Here is a 22,503-nt window from a genome sequence, read left to right on the forward strand (position 1 = left end):
CCCTGGGAAGCGCTGCCGCCACCTGCAACGCTTGCACAAAAAAAATAAAAATAAAATAAAAAAAGAAGCCTGCAAGCTTTCTAGAAATCTAAGGCAGGAACAACAGCCTGATAACACCGAGAAAACTTGCTCTTTGTTAGGGGAAGTTCTGCTTTTATAGCAGGTGCGGTGCCTTTCCCCTCCCAGCATCATCCCATTTTTGCCCCCACCTTCCACGTCCCTAACTCAGCCCAGCCGGGCTCGGTGCCCGCAGCAATTTCTGGGCATCAGCGCGGGCTGTGTAGGGCCTCAGCATCCTCCAGACTGGAAGATTTGGGAAAAGAAACAAGGGGAGGGGTCCCTATCAGGTGACACAAAGGCTGAAACCCCCAAGCGAGCTGTTCCCCCACCCCAGAGCTGGAAGGGGAAGCATTTGGTGGTGTCCCCATCCAGCGCTCCTGGAGCAGCATTTGGGTTCTAGGGGGGGGTCCCCCAGTCTGGCTCCCCCATAACTCTCTAGGAACCCCCCCCCCCATTTCTCTCCTCCCCTTGCAGCCCCCTCCAGCCCCCCTTTGCCCTCTCCGGGAGGTTTCCTGCCCCACTTCTGCGCACGGATGCGCACAAAAGGAGCCGAAAAGGCGAGGATGCTGCGGCCGGGGCGTTGAAAGCAGTTGCCATAGGGACCGTATCTGCGAGCATCAGCCTGGGCTTCGTCGGAAATCTCAGCCTCCCCCCCTTGTTTTAGCCCTGTCTGCATCTCTGTGAGGAGCCCAACTGGGGCGTGAACCCCAAATCCCCCCCCCTGTGCCAAGGGAGCCACTGGTGGGCACCCGGTGGCTGCGGGAGGAAAACGTCGGCTGCTGGGGAGCCTTGGGGTGAACAGGGAGGGTACGGAGGGGGGAGCGAAGGGAAATGCAGCCAGACAGCTCCCAAAAAGCCGTACCCCTTGATGAAAGCAAACAGGGGGGTGGTGACAAGGAGGGAAATGCAAGCAGACAGCCCCAGCGCGCTGATTAAAGGCGGGGGCACCGGGCTGACCTCGGGGGGCAGTAACAAGAAGCAGGTTTGGGGACGGAGAGACCCAGCAGCCAGAGCTGCCCCCACACGCACACACCTCGTGTCCCCCAGCCTGGCCCCGAAAAGCCCCCAAATCACCCCAAATCTCAGGAGGAGGCACCTTTCGCCCTTGCTAAAGGCAATGGGAAGGGCTCATCCATCAGTGGGACAGGGCTGGGGGAACCACACGGCGATGGGAGGAACGGGGCCGCTGGGGGCTACTCGAGACCCCCCGGTTAGCTGACATCACCGATAGCATCGTTGTCCCGACTAAACAAACCCAGCTCGATGGCTCACTTTGTTTTCCGTTTAGGGCTCCAAAATATTTTGCATTTTAATCAAAACCACAGGACACAGGAGACCCCTGATGCTGAGGGCATCCCACGCTCCCCTCCCAGTCCTGCGGCCGGCGAGCCTGGGGCACGTAAAAGGAGCAGAAACGATTATATTTGAGCTCCCTGTGCTCGGGTTCATCCTGCAGCCGTGACAGCAGGGCAATGCCCATCGCACACAGCGATTTGGCTGCCAGGATGGGCACGAGGATGAGTTCGTGAGGAATTGGTGAGCTGATGGGGTTTATTCCCCTGCTTCGAGGCGTGGAGAAAGCGTGGCAGGGCGCAGGATGCTGCTTGCGCTTCCAGCTGCTTCGGTGGCTGGAAGGGGGGGAGATTTGGCACCTGGTGCTTGGGGTGCTCCAACCCCTCCCATGGCTTCATCCTGCTCTCCTAGCCGGGTGCTGACCCCAGTTCTGGGCGAAAAGACCGAGCTACAGCCCTGCACGAAGGGGGCTCGGATCCCAGAGGTGGCTTGGAGGAAATCCCAGAGGAGAAGCTCCTTTTGTCCCTGGGAGGTGGCATTGCTGAGGTGCAGCCCATCCCCTTCAGCTCACAGCCAGGCTGCATCACCTCCTCACCCCAAATGAGGACAGGATGAACCCCCCCCAGCTCCAGGCTGGGGCTCGGACCCCCCTTCCCCATCCCCTGCCCCAAACCTGCCACCCCTTGCTCACCGCGGATGTCACGGGGCCGTGCCAGAAACCCAGGGAGGGGGGAGAAATGGGAACTGAGGCTGATTTAATGACCCCGAGCCTTTGGGGCCAGCGACCCAGGCTGGCAGGATGAGTGATGGGCAGCGGGGTGAGCGCGGCGATGAATCTTGCTGTCGGGAGAGGTCCGGGACGCGGTCAGGGCGAGCGTGCAGGTGGCCACAGCGGGCTGAGTTCCTGAGTCTGGCAGCAAAGGGAGGAAAAAAAAGGGGAACGGCAGCCCCTGGGAGGCGTCTGGGCCGCTTCCTGGCAGCCAGGGGACGGCAGGAGGGGAGGCAAAGCGCTGCCAGTGCTTTCTGCTGGGCAGCTCCCAGCTGCTCGCTGGGTTTTGTGAAGTTTGGGCCAAGAAAAGCACCGCGGATGCTCTGTGGGGGACCGGCCAGCTCCAGGATGCTGCGTGATGTCTCCATCCCCGTAGCACCGTGCACTGGGATGGACGCAGAAAGCAGCCCTGTGATGGGCAGGGCAGAAAATCCCACAATCTGTGGGGCTGGCAGCTTTATTTTATGAATAAATAGAGCAACAGCATCTCTGAGCACTTGGCAAGGAACTGCTCAGCTTCCCCGGTGTCTGTGAGGGGCAGGGATCAGGTCCCTGCTTCACACCTGGGGAAACTGAGGCACGGCAGAGTTAGCTGGAGATATTTCTAACACATCCCCTAACTCCATGCCCACCTGGTGTGATGATGGGAGAGGAGGGAGGCAAAATGCCCCTGGACCTTGTCTGGGCACTGTGCGTGCTGGAAAGCAGCTTGAAAAGCAGCCCACAGCAGGCTGAGCACTGCTAAAATAAATATCCACTTCCAAAAAGATTTTTATTTTTAAAAAGGAAGAAAAAAAGAAAACACCGATCTCATCTAAGGGTCAAGGGGAAGAAACCCCAGCCCTGCCCTGCTCCGCTCCCTGCCTTGCTCCGTCCTTATCCCCGCCGTGGAGGGTTTGACGCTCGCTCATCTCCTCCTAACAGCAGAGTTCCTGATCCAGCAGCAGCAAACCCAAATCAATCGGTTCCCAAAAGCCAGGCTGGTGAGAAGAAAGCCAGCCCTGCCCCTGGCATGTGGAACCAATCCATACCTTAAGCAGAACAATATTGATAACGTGGCCGCCGCCGACATATTTATGTCCTTCCTTGTGCGTGCCACGAGGAGAGGGAGTTTCTCCCCCCTGCCTGGCCCTGGAGCAGAACGTTATTGTAAATTGTACAAAATCGCCTCGCTTGCTCGGGGAGGCAAAGCCCGGTCTATTTTTACCATCTCGTGATTTTGCCATCGCTCCATCCCGAGGAGGGATCGAGTTTCCTGGACATCGTGGGCTCCGCTCGCAGGAGATTCCTTCGCTCGGCCCTTATAAGGCACCAGAGATTCGTCCCCGCCAGCACCGCGAGTCCCCCCCTGCCGCGCTCGGGTGATGGATCACGCTGGAAAGACAGCGAGAGGAAGGAAAAAAGGAAGGGAAGGAGGATGGGAAGCCTTGGGGCTGGAGATTAACAAGTGAAAAAGACAAGGGGGGGGGTGACGGTGGGGGGGGGGTGACGGTTGGAGAGAGGCATTAGGAGAAATTACAGGCACGGAAATCGAGGAGCGTAATCGAAACCAGACTGGGACACTTTGATAGTAATGGAAATCAGGTTTGGGGGAGTTTGGGGAACGTCACATCCCTCCTGCCCTGCAGACCTGCAGTTGGGGTGCTTGGAGCCTTTGCCCCATGCTGGACACCAGCCTGAGAGGCTGCAGCCCCACACCTCCTCTTCCCCAGGCCAGCGTGGGAATATCCAAATGGGTGAAAGCAGCCCCAGGTTTGGGATGCTGCCACCATCCGAGTCCCATCCCATGGGAACCCACTGAACACAGGCTCAGGGTTTTGGAGCACTCCACAAGTTTTGCAGGCTGCGTGCACCCCCTGAGCAGTTTTCCCCTGAATGGTAAATAAATAAATAAATAATTTTTTTTTTAAAAGCTGCTGTGTGAGCCCGGGGCCACCCAGAGCTCCCCGCAGAAGGTGCTCGGTGGTTTTTAAATCGCCGCTGAAGATGGAGCTGCTCACCCCATAGATCCCTGCCAGCTCCTTTGCGGAGAGCAAATGGGCGGCTGTGACGCTGCCAGAGGCACCCAGCAGCGGATGGGAGCGAGCAGCACGGCCACGAGCCCAGCGCACGGGAGCTGACCTTGGCCTCGAGCCTTAAAAGCTTTCAAGTGCCCAAATCCCACTGATCGACCGGAGAAGCAGAGGGAGCCCTTGGCTTCCACCCGTGGCTTCGAGCTCTCCAGAGGCGAGCTTGGCCCTTGCCAAGTAGCTCAAGGTGCAGATTTCTCAGCAAAAGTGACCGAGGTGGTTCAAACAACCCCAAAACAATCCTCTCCTCTTTCTTTTTCCACTGCAAAAGAAAGTGCTTTTTGTTCCCTGTTTGCACGAATTCCTCCCCGCCCCAAAGGGATTGTCCTTAGGGGAGGTGGCTCCTGGCAGCACAAGCCCCCAGCCTCATTTCCAGCCCTAATTTCCCTCCCTGCTCCCAGCACAGCCACGGCCCTCGAAGCCCATCCTGCGCCCTGCCCGGGCTTCTCTTTGCCTTTTCCTTTCCCTTTTTTATTTCTGCTCTCCACGCTGGCTGCGAACAGCTGGGGCAGCACGCTGCTCTTTTCCCAACGTGTATTATTTATTCATCGTTATTTATAACTTACCATTACCGCGTCGCTGTCTTTGTCGGGAAAGTAATTACCTGTGCTTTTGAGTAAAATCGATAAAAAGTTTGAAGGCAGGGACTCGCGCCCAGTGTTTAACTCGGGCTATTTCTGGGGGCCCCACAAGTCCTGGTGGGGCGGCTGGAGAGGAGGGAAAACCTTGCTCGTGTTTGCTTGGAGACCTCTGGACTTGGAAGCGCGTGGGAGAAGACCTCGGCGAGCCTGAGGAGAGATAATGAGAGCTCGAGACGGGTGCTCTGGCCTTGAGAGGGACCTGATGCAAAACTTCCCCGAGCTGTAATTGGGCTCTTGCTAATTAAACCTTCCCGTCCCGGGGGAGGGAGGCACGGCAGGCGCAGCTGTGTCTCCCAGGGGTGATGTTTTTGCCGATGGGATGCTTCGCTTGGGGCCGCCGTGGGCTCGGTCCCAAACCAGCCCCGCGGAGGCGTTTTGGCCCCCGGCCCCTCCAAGCACATGTGAAGCAGCCGCGGTTTCCTGGGCTGCTCCGAGCCCCGTCCTCCTCCCCTCTCCTCTCCCACCTCACCCCCCTGCTCCTTGGTTTCAGCCCCAGCCACACTTTTTTTGCTCATCCCCATTCACCACCAAGGGCAAGCCCAACCAGCTGCCTGGAGCCAGGAGCCCCCCACTGCTCCTCCGGCACCAAATCCCCCGGTTGTGACTCCCCCAGCCCAAAAGGAGGGCAGGAGCCAGCACAAACCCCAAAAGCCCTTTTTCTCCTTCCAGGCAGCTTGCAGATGAGCCCTTCACCACCGTGCTGGAAGGCAAAACCCAGCCCTGCTGGGGGCCAGCGCTGTGCCGGTCCATGTGGCATCGACCCATGGTGGCTGAGCAGGACCAAGAGCATCACCAAGACCCAATTTTGGATCTCCCAACAGCCACGAGCTGTCCCAGGAGCTGGTACATGGAGCTGATTGTGGGTGGATGTGGCTCTCGGTAAAACTTGGAGGACATCACTGGAGGCTGTCCTGCAACCCCCACCGGCAGCCAAAAGGACGATCCCGGAGCAAATAAACCTCTGGAGCCTTTGGTTTTAATTCAGAGAGGCGACAGCAGACTTTTAAGAGGTTTTTTGTCATTGCGTGGAGCCAGGGAAGGGCCACAACCTTTCTGGGACAGAAAAAAAAAGAAAAAAGAAGCGGGGGGGGTGGGATTTAATAAAAAAAGCGCTGGCGAGCCCCGTCACCAAAGGAGCCGCGCGGGGCTGGGATGGGAGCAGAAGTTTTCACTTACCTTCGCTGGCTGCCAGCCCAGCCTCGTGCAGATGCGGCCCAGCTGAGCGGCCGTCTCTGTCCGCCTGGCTCTGGTTTGTGTCGCCCTGATGGTGTTTTTTGTTTTTTTTTGTTTTTTTTTTTTCTCCGGGGTGACTCGTGCCACGGTGTCAGACCCTCCCGCAACACCCTCGCTCGGAGCCGGGGTCGGGGAGCTCCTCGCGCACACGCTGCGCCCTCAAACAGAGCCCCCAGAGCCCAGTGAGTGCATCCCATTGTGGAGGGGGGCCAGACCCCAAATCGCTCCGGGATGGAGGGATGTGTAAAACGGCCCAAGGAAGCAGCCCGGCTCGCTGCAGCAAAGCAACAAAGGCAAAGCAAACTGCAAGAGACCCGGGCTGCTCCCCCCAGCCTCACCAGATGTCCGCAGGCAGCTTTGCCCCGTTTCCAAGCATTGAAACCACGGGATAGAGAGAGGGATGCTGAGCTCACGGCTGGGTGGGCAGCACTCCCATACCCCACACCCCAGCTTTGGCGAGCGCTGCCCTGGCCCCACCTGTCCCCAGCATGGCTTTCTGGCCAGCAAACCCATAGCCATGTGGCTCACACGTGTGTTCCCACAGCTCCGTGCCGGAGAACAAACAGCGGCTTTGGTTTAATCCTATTTAAAGAGGGACTTTCCTCCGAGCCCTTCCCGTTGGAGCGGTGTGAGCCGGGAGCTGCTGACCCCACACACCTCGGCAGGTTGGTAGCTCAAGAGCAATTCCAGCCTGAACCCATCAGCGTGATGAAGTTCCCATCCCAACGCAGCCCCACAGCAGCCCTGGCCCCATAAAGGACACCCCCTGCTCCATCCCATGCTAGGTAAAGGCATTTAGGGCAGGGTGACAGAGTTGTAGGGTGAAGGAGCCCCTCTTTTGTCCCAGCCCCAGGAGCCGCCCCTGGCGCCAGCGTTTCTGGGCAGTTTCCAACAAAGCTCCTCACCAAAGCCACACAAAACCCACTGCTTTTTTTCCAAGAAGCCCCACAAAGAGCGTTTCTGGTGCTGACACACCAAGGCGGGGGCCAAACCGAGCTGGGGAAAGGCCGTGACATTTCCAACTCCCTCTCCCTTACACGCAGCTTAACAACTCACCAGCACGGGACCGGGGCTGGGCAGGATCAGGACGGGGCTGTCCTGGAATAAGCTGAATAAGCGGAGGGAGCATCACGCGGGGGAGATTTTTAGGAAATTAAGGATGTCATTATGGGTTTTACACCTGAGGGTGGATTTACAAAGGGAAGCAGGTGGCTTTACAAAGAGGAGCAGGTGGCTGCCGCTCCGGGCATGGCAACATCTCCTCCTCGCTGCTGGGAACTTCCCTTTGTCACCCGGAGGGGATGGCACAGACCTGGCAGGGGTCGTGGTCCTGGGGGTGTCACCGGTACCTGCAGGATGCTGTGCCTTGTCCCTGCAGTCAGGTGAGCCCACCCCAGCCTCAGCCCTCTGTCCACAGCCGCTGACCTGCCCAGAGCCTCTCTCCGAGCCTGCAGCATAATTAACAAAACCCATTAATGAGCTCGTGGTGAGGACAGGGACTGGTGGAGAGCTGGAGAGGGGCGTGCAGGGATGGACGGATGGAGGCGTTCAAGGGGATGGAGAGAGATGGATGGGTGGATGGATGGACGGACAGACAGCAGAGGAGGGTGCACAGCTGGACACAAACACCGGAGGGGCTGGGGGGCGCGCACCCCAAAAGCGCTTTGTGGGAGAGCGGCGGGTTCTTGCGGGGGCGAGGAGGTGGGGGGGGGGGGGGTCCGGGCTTTGTGTGCCGACAGAGGAGGGTGCTGGCTCTGCTGCTCGCCGTGATGCTCCGGGGGCGGAGAGGAGGAGGAGGAGGAGGAGGGACTTGCAGCCCTTTTCTGGTGCTGCCGAGGCGGCGGGCGGCAGAGGGAGGGCAGCCCGGCCGCGCACCCGCTGCTCGGGGGATGCGAGGCGACCCCCGCGCACCATGGCCGGGCTCCTGCCGCTGCTGCTGCTCCTGCTGCCGGCGGTGAGTGCCGGGCCGGGAGGCGGGGAGGGGCTGCTGGCAGGTGCCCGGGGGACCCGGAACCCTGGAGGGACCGGGGAAGGAGCGCGGGGGGTCCCCGGGTCCCGCAGGCGCAAGGCGGAGGGGGGATGGAGAGGAGCCGGGGTACCCCGGCGCTTCGCCCCCGAGGCTCTCCAGCCTCTTATTTGGAGGGTCCCGGGGGTACCGGGCAAGTGGAAGGCGGGGAGGACAAATGTAGAGGGCTGGAGGGTCCCGGAGGCACCGGGCAGCCGGGTTGGAGGGTCCCCCGGGTGGGCAAGCAGAGCGCGGCTGGGCGCAGAGGGAGGGGAGCGGGGAGGTGGGTGGGGATGGGGACCCCGCCGGGATGGCTTGTGCAGCCCCTCGCGTCCCGCTGGGCTCTGCCATCCCTTTTCTCCCGGGAAAAAGGGTGGTGGTGGTGGTGTGGGGAGGAGCAGCCCCACCCCTGTGCCTTCATCTCCTGAACCCCATGGCCCCAAACCTTCCCCCAAACCTGCCCAGCTCCAAACTCAATGTCCTGTAGGAAGGGCAAAGCTTTCCTCCCCGCAGCGTGAGCCCCCCCCGGACAGGCACAGCCTCAGCCCGTGCCATAGACAAAACTTCAGAGCCTGGGGGGGACAGGGAAGAGGGGGATGCCCAGAGCAGGACACACGGACTGGGCGCACAGGACAGACCTGGGGCAGAAACGGGGCTTTTGCTGCGCGAGGATTTGATGGGGGGGGGGGTGTCCTGGAGGGCTCGGCAGGCAGCAGGACACCTTTTGGGCAGATGTTAAGCCCCGTGCTTCAGCGGTTTCATTCAGAGACCGAGGAGGAGAGCGGGGCTGGGGGCTCTGTGCCAGAGGGTCCCCTTCCCTTGGACACCCGTGGGGTGGGGGCCGGGCTGGATGAGCTCCCCAGGACCCGTGGCAGAGAAAGCAAGACCCAAGCCCAGCCAAACTGGTTCAAACGATTTCAACCCTGGGGAATTCCTCCCTCCTGAGGCAGCCTCCTGCGGCCAGGCAGGGCTTGGGGGTCCCCCAAACCCTGCAGCCACCTCCCCAGGTCAGGGCTGGATGCGTCCCCGAGGATTGCACCTGCCAAGCCCACCCAGCCCCACAGCAGAGCTGGGGAGGAGGAACCCCATTGCCCCTCCAATCCCTCACTGGGACAGGTCTAGAGGTGCTCCCACAGCTGTGGCCACAGCCCCAGGGTCGCCCCAAACCCCAAGAACCCCAATTTCATGCCTCGTTACCTGTGCTGCTGGGACGGGAGCTCAGCAGGGGAGGAGGCAGAGCCCTGCCCGTCCTGCCGTGCCGAGGGCTGGCCGGACCCGGCGAGCTCCGACGTGGCTCTCCGTGCTGCCCAAAGTTTGGGGAGTGCTCGGAGCCAGGGGTTTGGCCTTTTCTAGACAGGGTGCATAGCCAAAAAATGCAGAGCCCGTCTGTCAGGCTCGCAGGCGGTTCGGATCCAGGCTTGCCGCTGGGCCCATCTCCAGCTGCAGCGTCGCCGCCGTTCCCCGCTCCGGCGCAACGCAGCTTTCTGTGCCAGGGCTGGGGAGATAATAATGGTGCCTCGCACAACTCCCTCCACGTAGCTCTTCCTCCAAGGCCATCTCCTCAACCAGCAGCATCTGCTTGGGGAGAGAAAAGCACAGGAACAACCCAGAAAGCAATTAAAAGCTCACAAAGGTGTTGCTCGCACCCTCCGCGCGTCCCCCCTCCTCGGCCCGGCTGTCAAGATGCTTTATAGTGTTAATACCTGTGGCTTTGTCAACAGGAGTTGTGTTAATAACATGCACATTTCAGCGGGCTAATGCAGACCATGTGCCCCCCTCATAAGCGTGTTAATCTTTACGAACGTTTCAGTGCTCGAGATGGAGCTGAAAGGGAAATGCAGGCGGGGAAGGTGGGGGGGGCGCCGCACCTGGGACTGGAAGTTGCATTTTCCACACCATTTAGAAGCGCCGAGGGTAGGACCTGGCAGCAGGGGGGGGGAAGCACAGGGTGTCCCTCAACAGCCTGAGGAGAGCAGGGGGAAGCTGTCGGGGCTCGGGGGTCTTCGCACGGAGGAAACGAAGCAGCCGGGTCCTGGCCCCGCGGGGCTGCTCGCAGCTGCCTCGGGCGCGGGCGGCGTGGGAGAGCTGGCTGCTGCTGGCCCCAGCTGCTGGCCCCAGCCTTCCCAGCACTATTTATAGCCAGGCACGTTGGGATGCTTCCCTCCTTCCCAGCCGCCGCTGCGGGGAGCAGAAACCTGCCCGAGCGTGGGGGGGATCGTTGCAGAGGGAGCAGCAGGGCGAGCTCCAGCCTTGCGCCCCGCCTGGGTCGCTGCAAGCAGTGGGGCACATCCCTGCTGCCTGGCTCTGTCCCTGCTGCAAATCCAGCCCCTTTCTCACCCCCCCAGCTGGTGTTTAGGGGTGCTGGAAGTGCCCCCCATGCCAAACCCTCTCTCGCCCGTGCAGCCGGGGCCCGGTGCCAGGTTAGGCTGGCGAAGCAGCGCCAGCCAGGAGAGCGCATGCTTTGCAGCGCAGGGTAATTGGAGCACTTTGTCATTCAGCTGCCTATAATTGGCGCTCCATTGTCTCAGGCCGGGCCGGATGATGCCGGATGATGCACCCGTGAGTTCATAACGCCGCATTGTGCGAAGAAGAGAGGCGGCCAAGTGGCTGGCAAGGCATCCAGATGCTTGGGGACGCAGGGAGGGGGGAGCTCCTCCAGGCTCCCGTTGAGTTTTTTTCCCCCCAAAACCAGGCTCAGGCTGATGGCAGAGGGATGGCGAGGGCAACCCACAGCCCAGCCAGCGCTGCTCCCTGCTGCAAAGTGCATGTGCTCCAAACCGCACCGCTCATGGCACTTTTATTGCTTCCATGTGTGATGACAGGTTTTATAAGCAAATCCACTCACTCCCATTAGGCGGCTGAAGCTCTCTGGGCTCCTTTTAAAGTCTTCATTTCCATCGTGGGGGCTGATTTCCAATCATGATGTTCAGCGAGAGCATGGCTCGGAGAGGGGACCCCAGCTCTCCAAACCCCCCTGTGGGGGCTGGCAGGGCCCATGGCACAACCCTGCCTGGATGCCGTGCGTTTCTCTGCCCACCCTTGCAGGGGGAATCCCGGTGCCGAGAGTCACCTCCCAGCTCTGTTTTCTCCCCCAGGGACCCGCCTGGGGCTCCAAGGACAAATGCTTCACCAAGATGTACACGACGAGCGGGGAGTGCTGCAAAGCCTGCAACCTGGGCGAGGGGGTGGTGCAGCCCTGCGGGGTCAACCAGACCGTCTGCGAGCCCTGCCTGGACAGTGAGTACCTGCTCCCCCCCCACCGAGGGTGCGAGGGCACAGGGGGGGGCTTTGGGGACCACCAGCAGGCACCGGTGTTCTCCCCATGCGCATCCCCTTGGAGAGTTGTGTGGATGCACTTCGTGCTGCTCGCTGCAGCCTCCCGGTGCCCAATTCCTGCACAAATGCACCCAAATGGCAGGATTTCTTGCAGGATTTCCCCCAATCCTTCAGCCATCTGCCCAGCAAATCCCAACCCCAGATCCAACAACCGCCCTGTTCCAGGACCTGCTGGTGCCAGGCACGTTTGCAGGTCCCCTTCCAGGGCGCTGTCCCCCAGCTCCCCCCCAGCACTGCCCTCCAAAACTCGCCCACACCGCGGTCTCCCAGCGAGCCACCTGTACCATTGCTAATTTTACCTTGTAAAGGCTGCAAAATAAAACTGGGGGAGGGAGAAGCAAATCACACGGGCTCCTGATACAGCGGGGGGGCAGACAGTTTTCAGCTGGCCAGCCCCAGGCACGTTGCCTATGTCAAACACTTCGTAAACGTCGGTCAGGTTTGTGCTGGCGAGCTGGGGAAATGCTTACAGACAAAGTGGCCCAACTCTTAGTGTTTAAACAACGCCACGGTAGGCATAAGCAACCTGCCCTTCAAATTTACTGCTGCAAAGCCTTTGAAGAGCTGGGGACAAGTCTTTGTAGGGGAATTTGTGCCAGCCAAGCCCAGAGTGCTCCAGGGATATGGTTTGAGGGGGGGAAGGGGCAGAGCACGGCCATGGAGGGAGCGAAAGAGGCAGAGAAGCCCTATAAGAGGAGAAACCCCATAACCAGCACAGAGCAGCATCAGGGCAGGGCTAAAAATACCTCTGCCTTCCTGCAAAATCGATGAAGGGCGCTCGCCCTCGGAGCAGCCGGGGAGGCTGCAACCCCCCGGCTGCAACCTTGGGGCGGGCTCGGTGCCTCTGGCTCCAGCCCAGCTCCCGGGATGCAGGGCTGCAAACCCAGAGGGCACGGCCAGGGCTGCTTCGTGTTCCAGGGATGCTCCCGATTGGGAATGCCTCACAAAAAGCCCCTCCGTTTCCAGGCTTGGGGATGGCTTCCTTCCCACCTTCTTTCTGGGAACTGGGGGTGGAAGGGAGTTTCCACCCTCCCCGGAGGACGGTGGGTGCAGAGGTTACGGAGAGCCCACGGCCTGGCTGGGTGAATGCTGCTGCTCCAATTTGCACCCCAGCTGGATTAACCCCTGGCACCAGCTCTGGAGGGTCAGGGAGCTGAGCTGGAAAACATAAAGACACCCCTCTGTGCCTCAGTGTCCCCCACAGCCCTCACACACCCCAGCTGGGAGCACCCACACCCCAGCGCTCTCCCCACTCACCCAAGCACCCGGTGTAAATCCCAGGGCAGGATCAGGTCTCCACCACCCCCCAGGCAGCAAGGGGACAGCCTGGCCCCTCATTGCATCAACTGGGAAGAGCAAACAAACCCCAAAACCACAAAGAAAATGGGAGATAACCTCCCTGCCAGCCGTCCTGCTTTATACTCCCAGCCCTGCCCCAGCTGCAGGCGTTTGTTGTCGATGCAGCAGGGGCTGAGCCCCAAAATTCATCAGCTGGGAGCTGCTGGGTGGGGCTGATGGATGGGTGCTGGGGGTGCAGGTGATGAAAGATCCCCAATTGGCCTCTGAACCAAATCCCTGGGGGGGATTTCAGGGGGTGGAGAGGAGACCTGCAAACCCATCACCAGCCTGTGCTGGGATGGGGATGGGATCCTTTGGGGGCTGCTTCCACCCTTCTCCCCCAGCCTGGGCTCCCAGCAGCTCCAAGGATCACTGCATGGGCAGCCCCTTCCCTGCAGAATTCCCCCGGCTGCCTCACACGGGGAACGGGGGCACGAAAATCCTCACCTCCACCCCAGGCTGCCTCCGAGGCTTCGCCTTGGACAGCTTCCCAACCCACCGGCCAAATCGTTTCCCAAAGACTTTTTGCTCCTATCAAAGCAGCACCCCCGTCAAAGCCTGAAGGCAGCGGTTCCTGCAGCAGCCCAAATGGCCACTTGCTTTTTTATTATAATTTTTCTTCTCTCCCTCCCTTGCCCCCCCCCCCCAAGAGGCTGCCTCATGATTTATTTATCCCCCTTCACCAGCCTCCATCGCTGCGGGAGGGAGGGGGGCCCCGGCTGAATCTCAGCTGTAATTGCTCAGCTCCGATACCTTGCTGCCACTGAAAATGTGCCCACTCAGCCGTATGCCTTTCCTGGCCACTTCCCCGCTCTAATGGTGCCTATCAATAATTCAGAATAATGTGAGGGACGAGGCCAGGTTAATGGGAGCTGCGCACGCCAGCAGCCGACCCAGCGCGGCTCTGCCTCTGCTCGGCCGGGCAGGGGCTGCTCGCCCACCCCAAGACCCCCTGCCATTAGCTGAATCCGCTGCTTTTGGCACGTTTTGGGCATGACATGGTGATGTGTGGCACAATTGTGAGGTGGCTGGTGCAGAGGTCCCCATCCCTAAAGGAGAAGGAATGGGTTTGGGGAGCCCCGGGGACATCCCGGTGCTGGCTCGGTGCCCCTGTCCTTGGGGTGCAGCAGGGGAGATGCCCCTGCCCGTCACCATCACCTCAGGGCTCTTCCTTCCCCTCTGTCCTGAAAATGTTATAAAAGAGGCACCAGAGCAGCTCCTCCTGCAGGCTCCACCTCTTGTGGGCCACCACAAGAAGCTGGAGGCCACCAAAGGTGCCCAGGAGGCCACGGGGAAGGTTTGGCCGGTGCAGGGCGGGCGCGCAGCCCTCGGAGCTTCCAGAGGAAATCCCCAGCTCCTGATTAAGGATGGAGAGGTGGCTGGTTTGCCTTCCTGAGGGCTTGCACATCATTCCCCAACACCTTCTCCACGGAGGGGATGGGGGATTGGACTTTTCCCCGCGTTTCAGCAGCGTAGGCTACGGGGAAACCACTGCAAAGAGCGTGATGGAGAGAGAGCAACTGTGCCCTCCAGGACGGGCACTGATCCTGGCTCGCTGGGCTAAAAATAACCTCAAACACCTTGGGGACCATGCAGGGGAAGGAGGGGACGCGGGGGGGGGGCTCGTCGGGCTTCGGGAGGGTATTGATTTACACGGCAGAGTCAGCCCTGCGGGGTGAAACTGGAGAGCAAGGAGCCCCGGGGTCAGAGGAGAGTCAGCAATTAGTGTTGTAACCTCCTGTTTGCATCACCTCCCGCATCCCCTGGCCTCCCCGGTGGGGAGCACGAGGCCAAAAGGGGGGGGACACAGGGCAGAGATGTCCCCAGGGACCTCCCGGGCAGGATGCAGAGGAGAAAGCTTTGGGGATGCGATGTCTGTCGGTGCCAGCGTGGGCACTGGGGACCGTCCGCAGGTCGGAAATGGGGACGGTGCCCTGGCTGCGCACAGGGACGCTTGCTCTGGGACATGGGCACCAAGGACATGGACATGGCTGGGATGGGTGTGATGGGGACAGCAGCGAGATCTCTGCAGGCTGCGGGAGCTCCAAGGACCCGAGTTAGGGGCTGCACTCCCCCCTCAGCACGGGGAATTGCTGCAAAAAGGGATTTGCTGTTAACGGGAAGGGAACAGGAAGGGGGAGGCCACGGAGTTGCCAGGGGCTGGAAGAAAACTGGTGGTTTTGGGGGGGCTGCAGTGGGACAAACTTTCCCCATGTCTCAGAGGAGGAGGAAAACGATGAAAAGCGCCAGTCCCAGCCAGCAACCCCTGCACAAACCCAGCTCCCCCAGCAGGATGGGGCTGGGAGCTGGGGGCTGCAGCAAAGCCACCGCCGGGGCGCAGAGCGGCCAGCGGGGACGGGAACACCCCGGTGGCCCTCTGCTCACCCCCTTTTTGCCCCCTCCTTCCCAGGCGTGACCTACTCGGACACGGTGAGCGCCACGGAGCCGTGCAAGCCGTGCACGCAGTGCGTGGGGCTGCAGAGCATGTCGGCGCCCTGCGTGGAGTCGGACGACGCCGTGTGCCGCTGCGCCTACGGCTACTACCAGGACGAGCTGAGCGGGAGCTGCAAGGAGTGCCGGGTCTGTGAGGTGGGCTTCGGCCTCATGTTCCCCTGCAGGGACTCGCAGGACACGGTGTGCGAGGAGTGCCCCGAGGGCACCTTCTCGGATGAGGCCAATTTCGTGGACCCCTGCCTGCCCTGCACCATCTGCGAGGAGAACGAGGTGATGGTGAAGGAGTGCACGGCCACCTCCGACGCCGAATGCAGAGGTACCGCTGCCTTTTGAGGGGGGAGCAGGGCTCGCTGGCTCTCGTGGTGCAAGCACAGCCATCTGCAGTGCTCCGTGCCTCGGGTTCCCGTTGCACAGCAGCAATGGGGAGGTGGGTGAAGGGCCTCTGGGGGTGGAGGAGAAGAGAGGACCCCATGTCCAGCTGAGATCCCCACCCCTTGGGCGTTGCAGCACGCAGCTTCCTAAGGAGCCAGCGCTTGCTGCGAGCCTTCAGCCCCCTTGCAAATGCTCAGCCAAGAGGTCCGGCAGCCTCGGATGTTGCTTTCGCTGCCACCAGAGCCTTCATCAAAAGGAAATCTGGCAGCCGATGGGTTTTCAATGGGAATTAACTGCTGCTGCCCTCAGAAAGAGCTGGGGAGCAGCCAGCCCCACAGCCCGGGAGGGTTTGGTGTGCAGCATCATTCGGCAGAGCAGCCTGGCCGTGCTGCCCCATGCCATGCACAGTCCCCATATCCCAGTGGGGCTGTTTTTTGGGGGGGTTTAGGCTGGCACCGGGGCTGCCCCGGCTGCTTTTGGCAACAGCAGCACGGTTCCTGCCCTGAGCCCAGTGGCTTAGAAAGGGGCTTTGTCCCGCACGCCGCTGATTCACAGCACGAGGCGGCAGCCAGCGCAGCTCCCTTTGGCTGATCCCTTGGAAGGGTCGAGTAAATGGAGCCATAAGTCAAGGAGCACAGGGTGAGCTTTGTTAGCTGCCAGCGGGGCCCCGCCGGATACGGCCGTGGTGGCCACCGAAATGTTGCTTCCAAAGGGCAGCGGGATCCGGATGGGGGCCACAGCTGGGAGGGTCGGCACAGGGGGCTGCCAGCACCGGGAGACCCCTTCCTTCCCCCCCTGGGGACAGCCAGCGGGCAGGGGGAGGCATCCCCTGTGCTGTCGTGGTGCTGGAGAGCTCGGGGTGCACGAGCAGAGGTGGAACCGCCAGGCTGGGGATCGCACCGGGGCTGGTTGTTTGCCTGCAGTTGCGCAGGGGCTGGTGCAGCAGGGAGCAGGAATTGGGCTGTGCCCAGGAGGGGTTGGTTGGGGCTTGCTCCAGCCTCGAGCTTGCAAAGTGCCTGGAGCACCGGGTGGCCGGGGACGTGGCACAGCCACGGTGTGGCACAGAGGGGACACGGCCCTGCAGAGCTCGCCCGGAGGCTGCCCACGGGCACAGGGAAAAGCCCTGGAGAGGGGCAGGGGCAGGTCTGGGGGGAGGCAGGCTCTGCGGGGGGGTTTGGCACGCAGGTGAGAGCTCTTCCCAGTGCAAGACGAGGCACATCCATCTGCTGGGTGTGGATGTATGGGTGGGAACGGGGTCACTCCCAGATCGGGGCTGGGCTGGCGGGGCGCACCCAGCAGGCAGGGGCCAGGGGAAGGGGACAAGCCGAGGATTCCCCCTTTCTGCTCCCCCCTGGGGGGGTGAATCCAGGCTGTGGGCAGCAGATGAAGCCAGGCAGACCCAGCTCCTTGCGAGCTGCAGAGGCAGCTGCTTTGCCTTAGGCAGGTCTCGGTGCAGATGTGCTGTAGATGGGTGGCTTCTGGGGCTGCAGCCTGGGGACCGAGCCCCATAGCAGCTCTCTGGGATCAGCGACAGGAACCCGGGGCTCAGCCAGCAGCCTTGCATGTTTAGGGGCAGAGCTCCTCTTCTATCCCCCTGCCAGAGCTGGAGCAAAACATCAGTGGGGATAAACAAACCCTGCTTGTGCGAGGCTGGATGCCCACAGGCAACGGGGACGCACAGATCCGTGGTTTGTCCCTTGCTGAATGGAAAAGCTTGAGCAAAGCCGTGCTGGGACAGGGAAACCTTCAAAGTCGTGTCCAAGCAGCCCAGCCACGACCAGGCACCATCAGCCTTTCGGAAGAGGAGACAGCTTTGGCTTGTCTCGGGGTCCAGAGGGACTGGGGGCAAGGACAAGCTTGGGGACAAGGGGCTGTGCCAGAGCTGCTACAAGTCACCGCCGGGTACGTGGCTGACCCTTCCCTTTGTTTTTTTCCCTCCTGGCAGACCTCCACCCTCGCTGGACAACACACACCCCGTCCCTGGCGGGCTCTGAGAGCCCCGAACCCGTCACCAGGGACCCCTTCAACACCGAGGCCATGGCCAGCACCCTGGCAGACACCGGCACCACCGTCATGGGCAGCTCGCAGCCCGTCGTGAGCCGCGGCACCGCCGACAACCTCATCCCTGTCTACTGCTCCATCCTGGCGGCCGTGGTGGTGGGGCTGGTGGCTTACATCGCCTTCAAAAGGTAGAGAAGCAGGGCAGAGCCCTTTAGGGGGGTGGAAGAGGAAGGAGTTGGATAGGGGGGAGCAGCTCGTGCCCACCCCCCTTGGAGGTCCTGCGTTTGGAGCAGTCACCGACAGCGCCACGAAATGAGGGAGGGGAGCAGGGTGGGTGGGCAGGAGCTGGATTGCCAAAAAATGCACGAGAAATAAGGCAGCTGAGGAGATGAAAAAGGGCAATCACAGCAGGCTGGGGGTGCAAGCTGTGCTCCCCTGCCACCCCCAACACAAGCACCCCCCCGCTCATCCCCCTGCTCGCTCTGGCACTCCGCGGGCAGCCGTCGTGGCCGATCACACTCAGCAGCTCATCCCTGGGTGTGCACCTGGCCCTGTGCAGGTCAGGGCTGGCTCGGCTGCTCCCCATGCACCCCCCCAGGCTGGAGGCACCCCAAGGGGTCCCTGCAGCATCTTCTCCCCACCAGGACCTCAGCCCAGGCTCACGCAGCCACCCGGCCCCACACGTGCTGCCCAGATGTGAGCCTGCAGCTCGTGCGCCCCACGTGCGCCCCGGTCCCTGCCGTGTCCCCGGCCCCCCCAGTGGCCCCGTTCCAGCCCCAGAGGGCACCGAGCCCCACGTGCACCACCCACGAGAAGGCGGCGATGTGGGTGCGTGCACCCAGCCGAAGCTCCAGATGTGCCTTCACGTGGGCGCAGCGCTGCACGTGGGGACCCGCACGCAGCTCCATGTGCGCACACGCGTGCACGCCGCCCGGCAGCTGCCTTTCTGCAGCGGGGCTGTGCAGGAGGGAGCCCCATCCCGCACCCTTGCAATGCTCAGGAGCTGGGCAGCTGCAAAAGCAGAGGCACTCGGTGCTGATTTAACCTGATCCAGCTGGCGGAGGGGTTGAGCCAGAGGTTACGGGGGAAACACTGCTTGGGAAAACGGTTCCGAGCAGGGGACAAGGCAACGAAGCTGCTCCCAAAGCCAGGGGTGCCACGCAGGGGATGCTGCCCCGGGGGTGGGGATGGGATGGGATGGGACAGTGCCCCCCTGCTCCTCTCCGTGCAGGTGGAACAGCTGCAAGCAGAACAAGCAAGGGGCCAACAACCGCCCGGTGAACCAGACGCCCTCCCCGGAGGGGGAGAAGCTGCACAGCGACAGCGGCATCTCGGTGGACAGCCAGAGCCTGCACGACCAGCAGCCAAACAGCCAGGGCACGCAGGGGCCAGGTAGGGCGAACCGAGGGCCACGGGGTGGGTGGGGGCACCGCGTCCCAGCGCCTTAACCCCCCTTCACCCTTCGCAGCCCCCAAGGGAGACGGGAGCCTGTACGCCAACCTGCCGCCGGGCAAGCAGGAGGAGGTGGAGAAGCTGCTGAGCAGCTCGGCCGAGGAAACGTGGAGGCAGCTGGCCGGGGAGCTGGGCTACAAAGAGGACCTCATTGACTCCTTCACGCGGGAGGAATCGCCCGCCCGCGCCCTCCTGGCCGACTGGTCCTCCAAGGAGACGGCCACCCTCGACGCCCTCCTGGTGGCCCTGCGGAAGATCCAGCGCGGGGACATCGCCGAGAGCTTGTACAGCGAGTCCACCGCCACCTCGCCCGTCTGAAGGGCGGCCCGGGGGGGAGAGGTGCCACCGGGGGCCCCGTGCCCGGCCGCCCCCTCGCCTCTCCCCTCCCTGGCACCAAGACCCCTGGAGAGGAGGGTGGGAAGGAAGCGAGGGCTCCCCGGGCCCCCCAGTTTTACGGCCCTCTATGCACTGAGCTCCTGGTTTCGGTATCGCCCCCTCCCACCTCCGACCCCCCCCGGCAGCCCCTGACCCAGCCGGGCTCTGTCCCACTCCTCGCCTGCTGCCAGAGCATCCTCGAGGGCGGCTGGGCGAGCGCAGGGACGAGCACCACTCTCAGGTCTCTCCTCTTCTCTCTTCTTCCAGCCCCTTCCCCATCCTCCTCGGGGCTCTGGGTCTCTCCCTCCTGCCCTTTCTCCTCGCCCCATGCTGCTGTTCTCTTCCTCTCCCCTCCGCCGCCCTGAAATTCCTCCTCTTCCCCCAAACCGCGAGCAAAGGGCAGGGCTGGGATGGGCACAGCGAAGCGGAGCCGCTGCTGCGGGATTTGGGGAGGGGGCTGGTCCCTAAGCTGGGCTGTGCAACTGGGGGGTGGGCTGGGGAAAAGGACTTGGCTTCCAGCAGCCCAACCTACACTGTGAAATTTGGGGTGCGCTCCCCGGGGCTGGCAGATTTTGGCCTGGGTGGGGAGCAGCCACCAAATGCTGGGGACAGCCCCAAAAGGGGAGCAGGTGTCCGGGTGCCACCACCCTTGCACCAGTGCCAGGGGTGCTGGAGCTCCACAGGGGGGGACCCCAAAAGTCTAAAGGGCTGACAAAAGTGCCTGCCTGCAGCGGGAACACGACAAAAGGGCTTTGCTCATCCTCCCCACGGCACGAATCCCGGCATCCCCGCGCTGCACGCCCCAGGAGCAAAGCCACCCTGGTGCGATTGCACTGTCCCCCTTGCACAGGGCTGGCAACCGGGGGGGCAGCTCCTCCTCAAGACCCCATACTGGGCCTGTACCCGCCCTGGACTGGTAGCACTGGGGTCCCAACCCTTCTAGCTCACACATCAACCCCCCCCCCTCCTGGCACTCAGTGAGGCTGCAGAAGGAGCAGCTGCCAGGTGAGCACCCAGGGCTCCTTTTGAGCTGCCGCCGGCCAGCACAGCCCTGGAGGATGTCCCCCAAAACGGGGCAGCTTTGCCATCTCCCTCGCCTGGAGGTTTTTTTTGCAGAGCAAGGACTGCAAGGTGAGCTCACACCGCGCAGGAGCCGGGTAAGGCTGAGCCTCCAGCCTTCCCCTTTAGCCTCCTGCTTCAGCCAGAAACCTCACCGAGCGCAGGAGGAGATTTTCCTTCCCTCTTCAAGGAGCTAAGCAAGACTTGTAAATAATTCCGCCTTGTTTTACTAATGCTCGATGTTTCTACGTGTGATGGGGTGATGGTGCCCGCCCCAACCCCTCTGCTCGGCCACCCCGGGCTGCTCGCTCCTGGCTTCCCACCTGCAGGCTGAGCTTTCCTCTTCTTGCAGCCCCGTCCTCGTTCCCACCTCGCCTCTGGCCTTAAAGACTCGATGGAGAAGTGGGGAAACGCGCGCGTGCTCGCTCCAAAAACCACCGCAGTGGGTCCGCGAGGAGCTTGGGGACACCGAGGGGTTTGGCTGGTCCTGGTGGAGAGCTCGGTGCCCTGCAGCCTGTTTCTGCCTGAAGATCAGGAGGTAATGCTGGACTGTGGGGGTGACGGAGCACTGGAACTGGGCTCCATCCTTGGAGAGCTCCAAAAGCCGCCTGGACATGGTCCTGGGTGCCCTGCTCCGGGTGGTCCTGCTGGGCTTGGAGAGATGGGCCCAGAGGTCCCTGCCCAATTCGCCCATTCTGGGATCCCGTGAAGGGGCCTGGAGCCAACATTGGTGGAAACTCAACACCCGATCCTATAAAAGCTTTTGGAAACTTTGCTCCCTGGGTTTTGGAAGATAAAAATGCCCGGGCTGCGTTTGGATCAGGCTGGGATGTCGAGCGCCTCCTGCCCTGGCGCGAAGCAGCTGTGCACCAAGAGCACTGAAATCCAAGGAAAACACCCCAAATTTGACTCTGGCTTGCAAGCCCCCAGCTGGGGGTGCCAGCTCCTTCCAGACCGAGCCATCCCCAGGGATGCTTTGGGATGAACTCAAGGGTTGGTTACCGTGATGTGGTTTCCCTCGGTCCCTTCTTTTGGTGAAGCGACTCGAAGCGAGCGCCCGTGCTGGGTTCTGCCAACTCCTCCTCAAAAACCTGCCCGGGTGAGCCTGGCCGAGCCACCCGGGATGCACCGTGCCAGATGCAAATCGCTTTTCTTCAGGACAATATCGCCATGGTCTCAGGTTTCTATTGCCATAGCAAGGGGTCCTTTCCTCGCCCTTCGACCAAGCCTCGCGGCCGAGGAAACGGAGACAAACTCAGCATCCAAAGAGAAGCCGCGGGACGCCTCAAATCCCTGGCTGCAGGAAAAATAATAATAATAATAATAACTTTAAAAAAAAAAAAAAGGAGGGAAAACAAGCCAAAGTTAATGCTCGTCGGTACGTTTTGTGTCCTTTTCTAATGTTTCTGTTGTACAAAGACCGTGTGTTTTCTCCACTTGTTCCCCCACTCCCCCTGTGATACCAACGCCGATTTATTAGAGGTTTGTGGCGAAGGATTTGCCGTTGTAGAAGGAGTTTGTGGGGGTGCCGGGAGGGGTGCGAGCAGCATGAGGTGGGAGGGATCCTGCACGGGGGCTGGCGGGGCGCGGGGCCGGCTCGGTGGGTAGCTATCCTTGTGTATCGGTCGGATGCCAATAAAGAGCATCACAGCGTCGGCGTGCCTCTTGTTTTTTTTCTCCCCACCCCCCCAAGAAGCAAGATTTGTGCTTCCACGATAGGAAAGAACCTCAAAGGCCTTCAAGGGTGGCGTTTCCCCTGGCTTCTTGCGCTGCCTTAGGCACCAGGAGCCTGATCCCGCACCTTGAGCTGTTGGCAACGCTGCCACTGGCACCCACGATGCGGGCTCAGGCTCCTGAAATCCTACACAAAACCCCCAAAGCAGGCAGATTTATTTGAATAGGGGCCAATTTTTGCCATGAGCTCGGGAAGGGGCAGGAGGGCTCCCCTGCTGGGGAGGCAAAAGGATGCGGGGCACGTTTCTGATGCTCGGTACTCACCCGGCTCGTAGGCAGTCAAATTTTTTTGGGGAAAAAAAACAAAACAAA

At 61.5% G+C, this 22,503-nt stretch overlaps 1 protein-coding gene and 1 long non-coding RNA gene across 2 annotated transcripts; one reads left to right on the forward strand and one right to left on the reverse strand.

Moving 5' to 3' along the window:
* The first annotated feature begins 7,962 nt into the window (after positions 1-7,962).
* On the forward strand, positions 7,963-22,112 carry NGFR (nerve growth factor receptor). Its single transcript, XM_068660800.1, has 6 exons — positions 7,963-8,019; positions 11,166-11,307; positions 15,155-15,514; positions 17,516-17,759; positions 18,803-18,963; positions 19,040-22,112. Exons 1-6 carry the CDS (start codon positions 7,978-7,980, stop codon positions 19,339-19,341), a joined length of 1,251 nt encoding a protein of 416 aa, XP_068516901.1. The 5' UTR covers positions 7,963-7,977; the 3' UTR covers positions 19,342-22,112.
* On the reverse strand, positions 11,662-13,076 carry LOC137844464 (uncharacterized). The gene is made up of 2 exons (XR_011089912.1): positions 12,664-13,076; positions 11,662-12,564 (listed from the first exon to the last, which is right to left on the reverse strand). It is a non-coding gene; the product is annotated as an uncharacterized lncRNA (long non-coding RNA).
* Positions 22,113-22,503: the final 391 nt, after the last annotated feature.

The sequence above is a fragment of the Anas acuta genome, chromosome 25 (genome assembly GCF_963932015.1).
Source record: "Anas acuta chromosome 25, bAnaAcu1.1, whole genome shotgun sequence".
Taxonomy (NCBI): domain Eukaryota; kingdom Metazoa; phylum Chordata; class Aves; order Anseriformes; family Anatidae; genus Anas; species Anas acuta.

What these genes read in the sequence shown, in the direction of transcription:
- NGFR (XM_068660800.1), top strand. Translation starts at nt 7,978, where the DNA reads ATGGCCGGGCTCCTGCCGCTGCTGCTGCTCCTGCTGCCGGCG. An exon ending in CTCCGACGCCGAATGCAGAG is followed by an intron (nt 15,515 to 17,515) that starts GTACCGCTGCCT and finishes CCCTCCTGGCAG; the next exon opens with ACCTCCACCCTCGCTGGACA. An exon ending in GCTTACATCGCCTTCAAAAG is followed by an intron (nt 17,760 to 18,802) that starts GTAGAGAAGCAG and finishes CTCTCCGTGCAG; the next exon opens with GTGGAACAGCTGCAAGCAGA.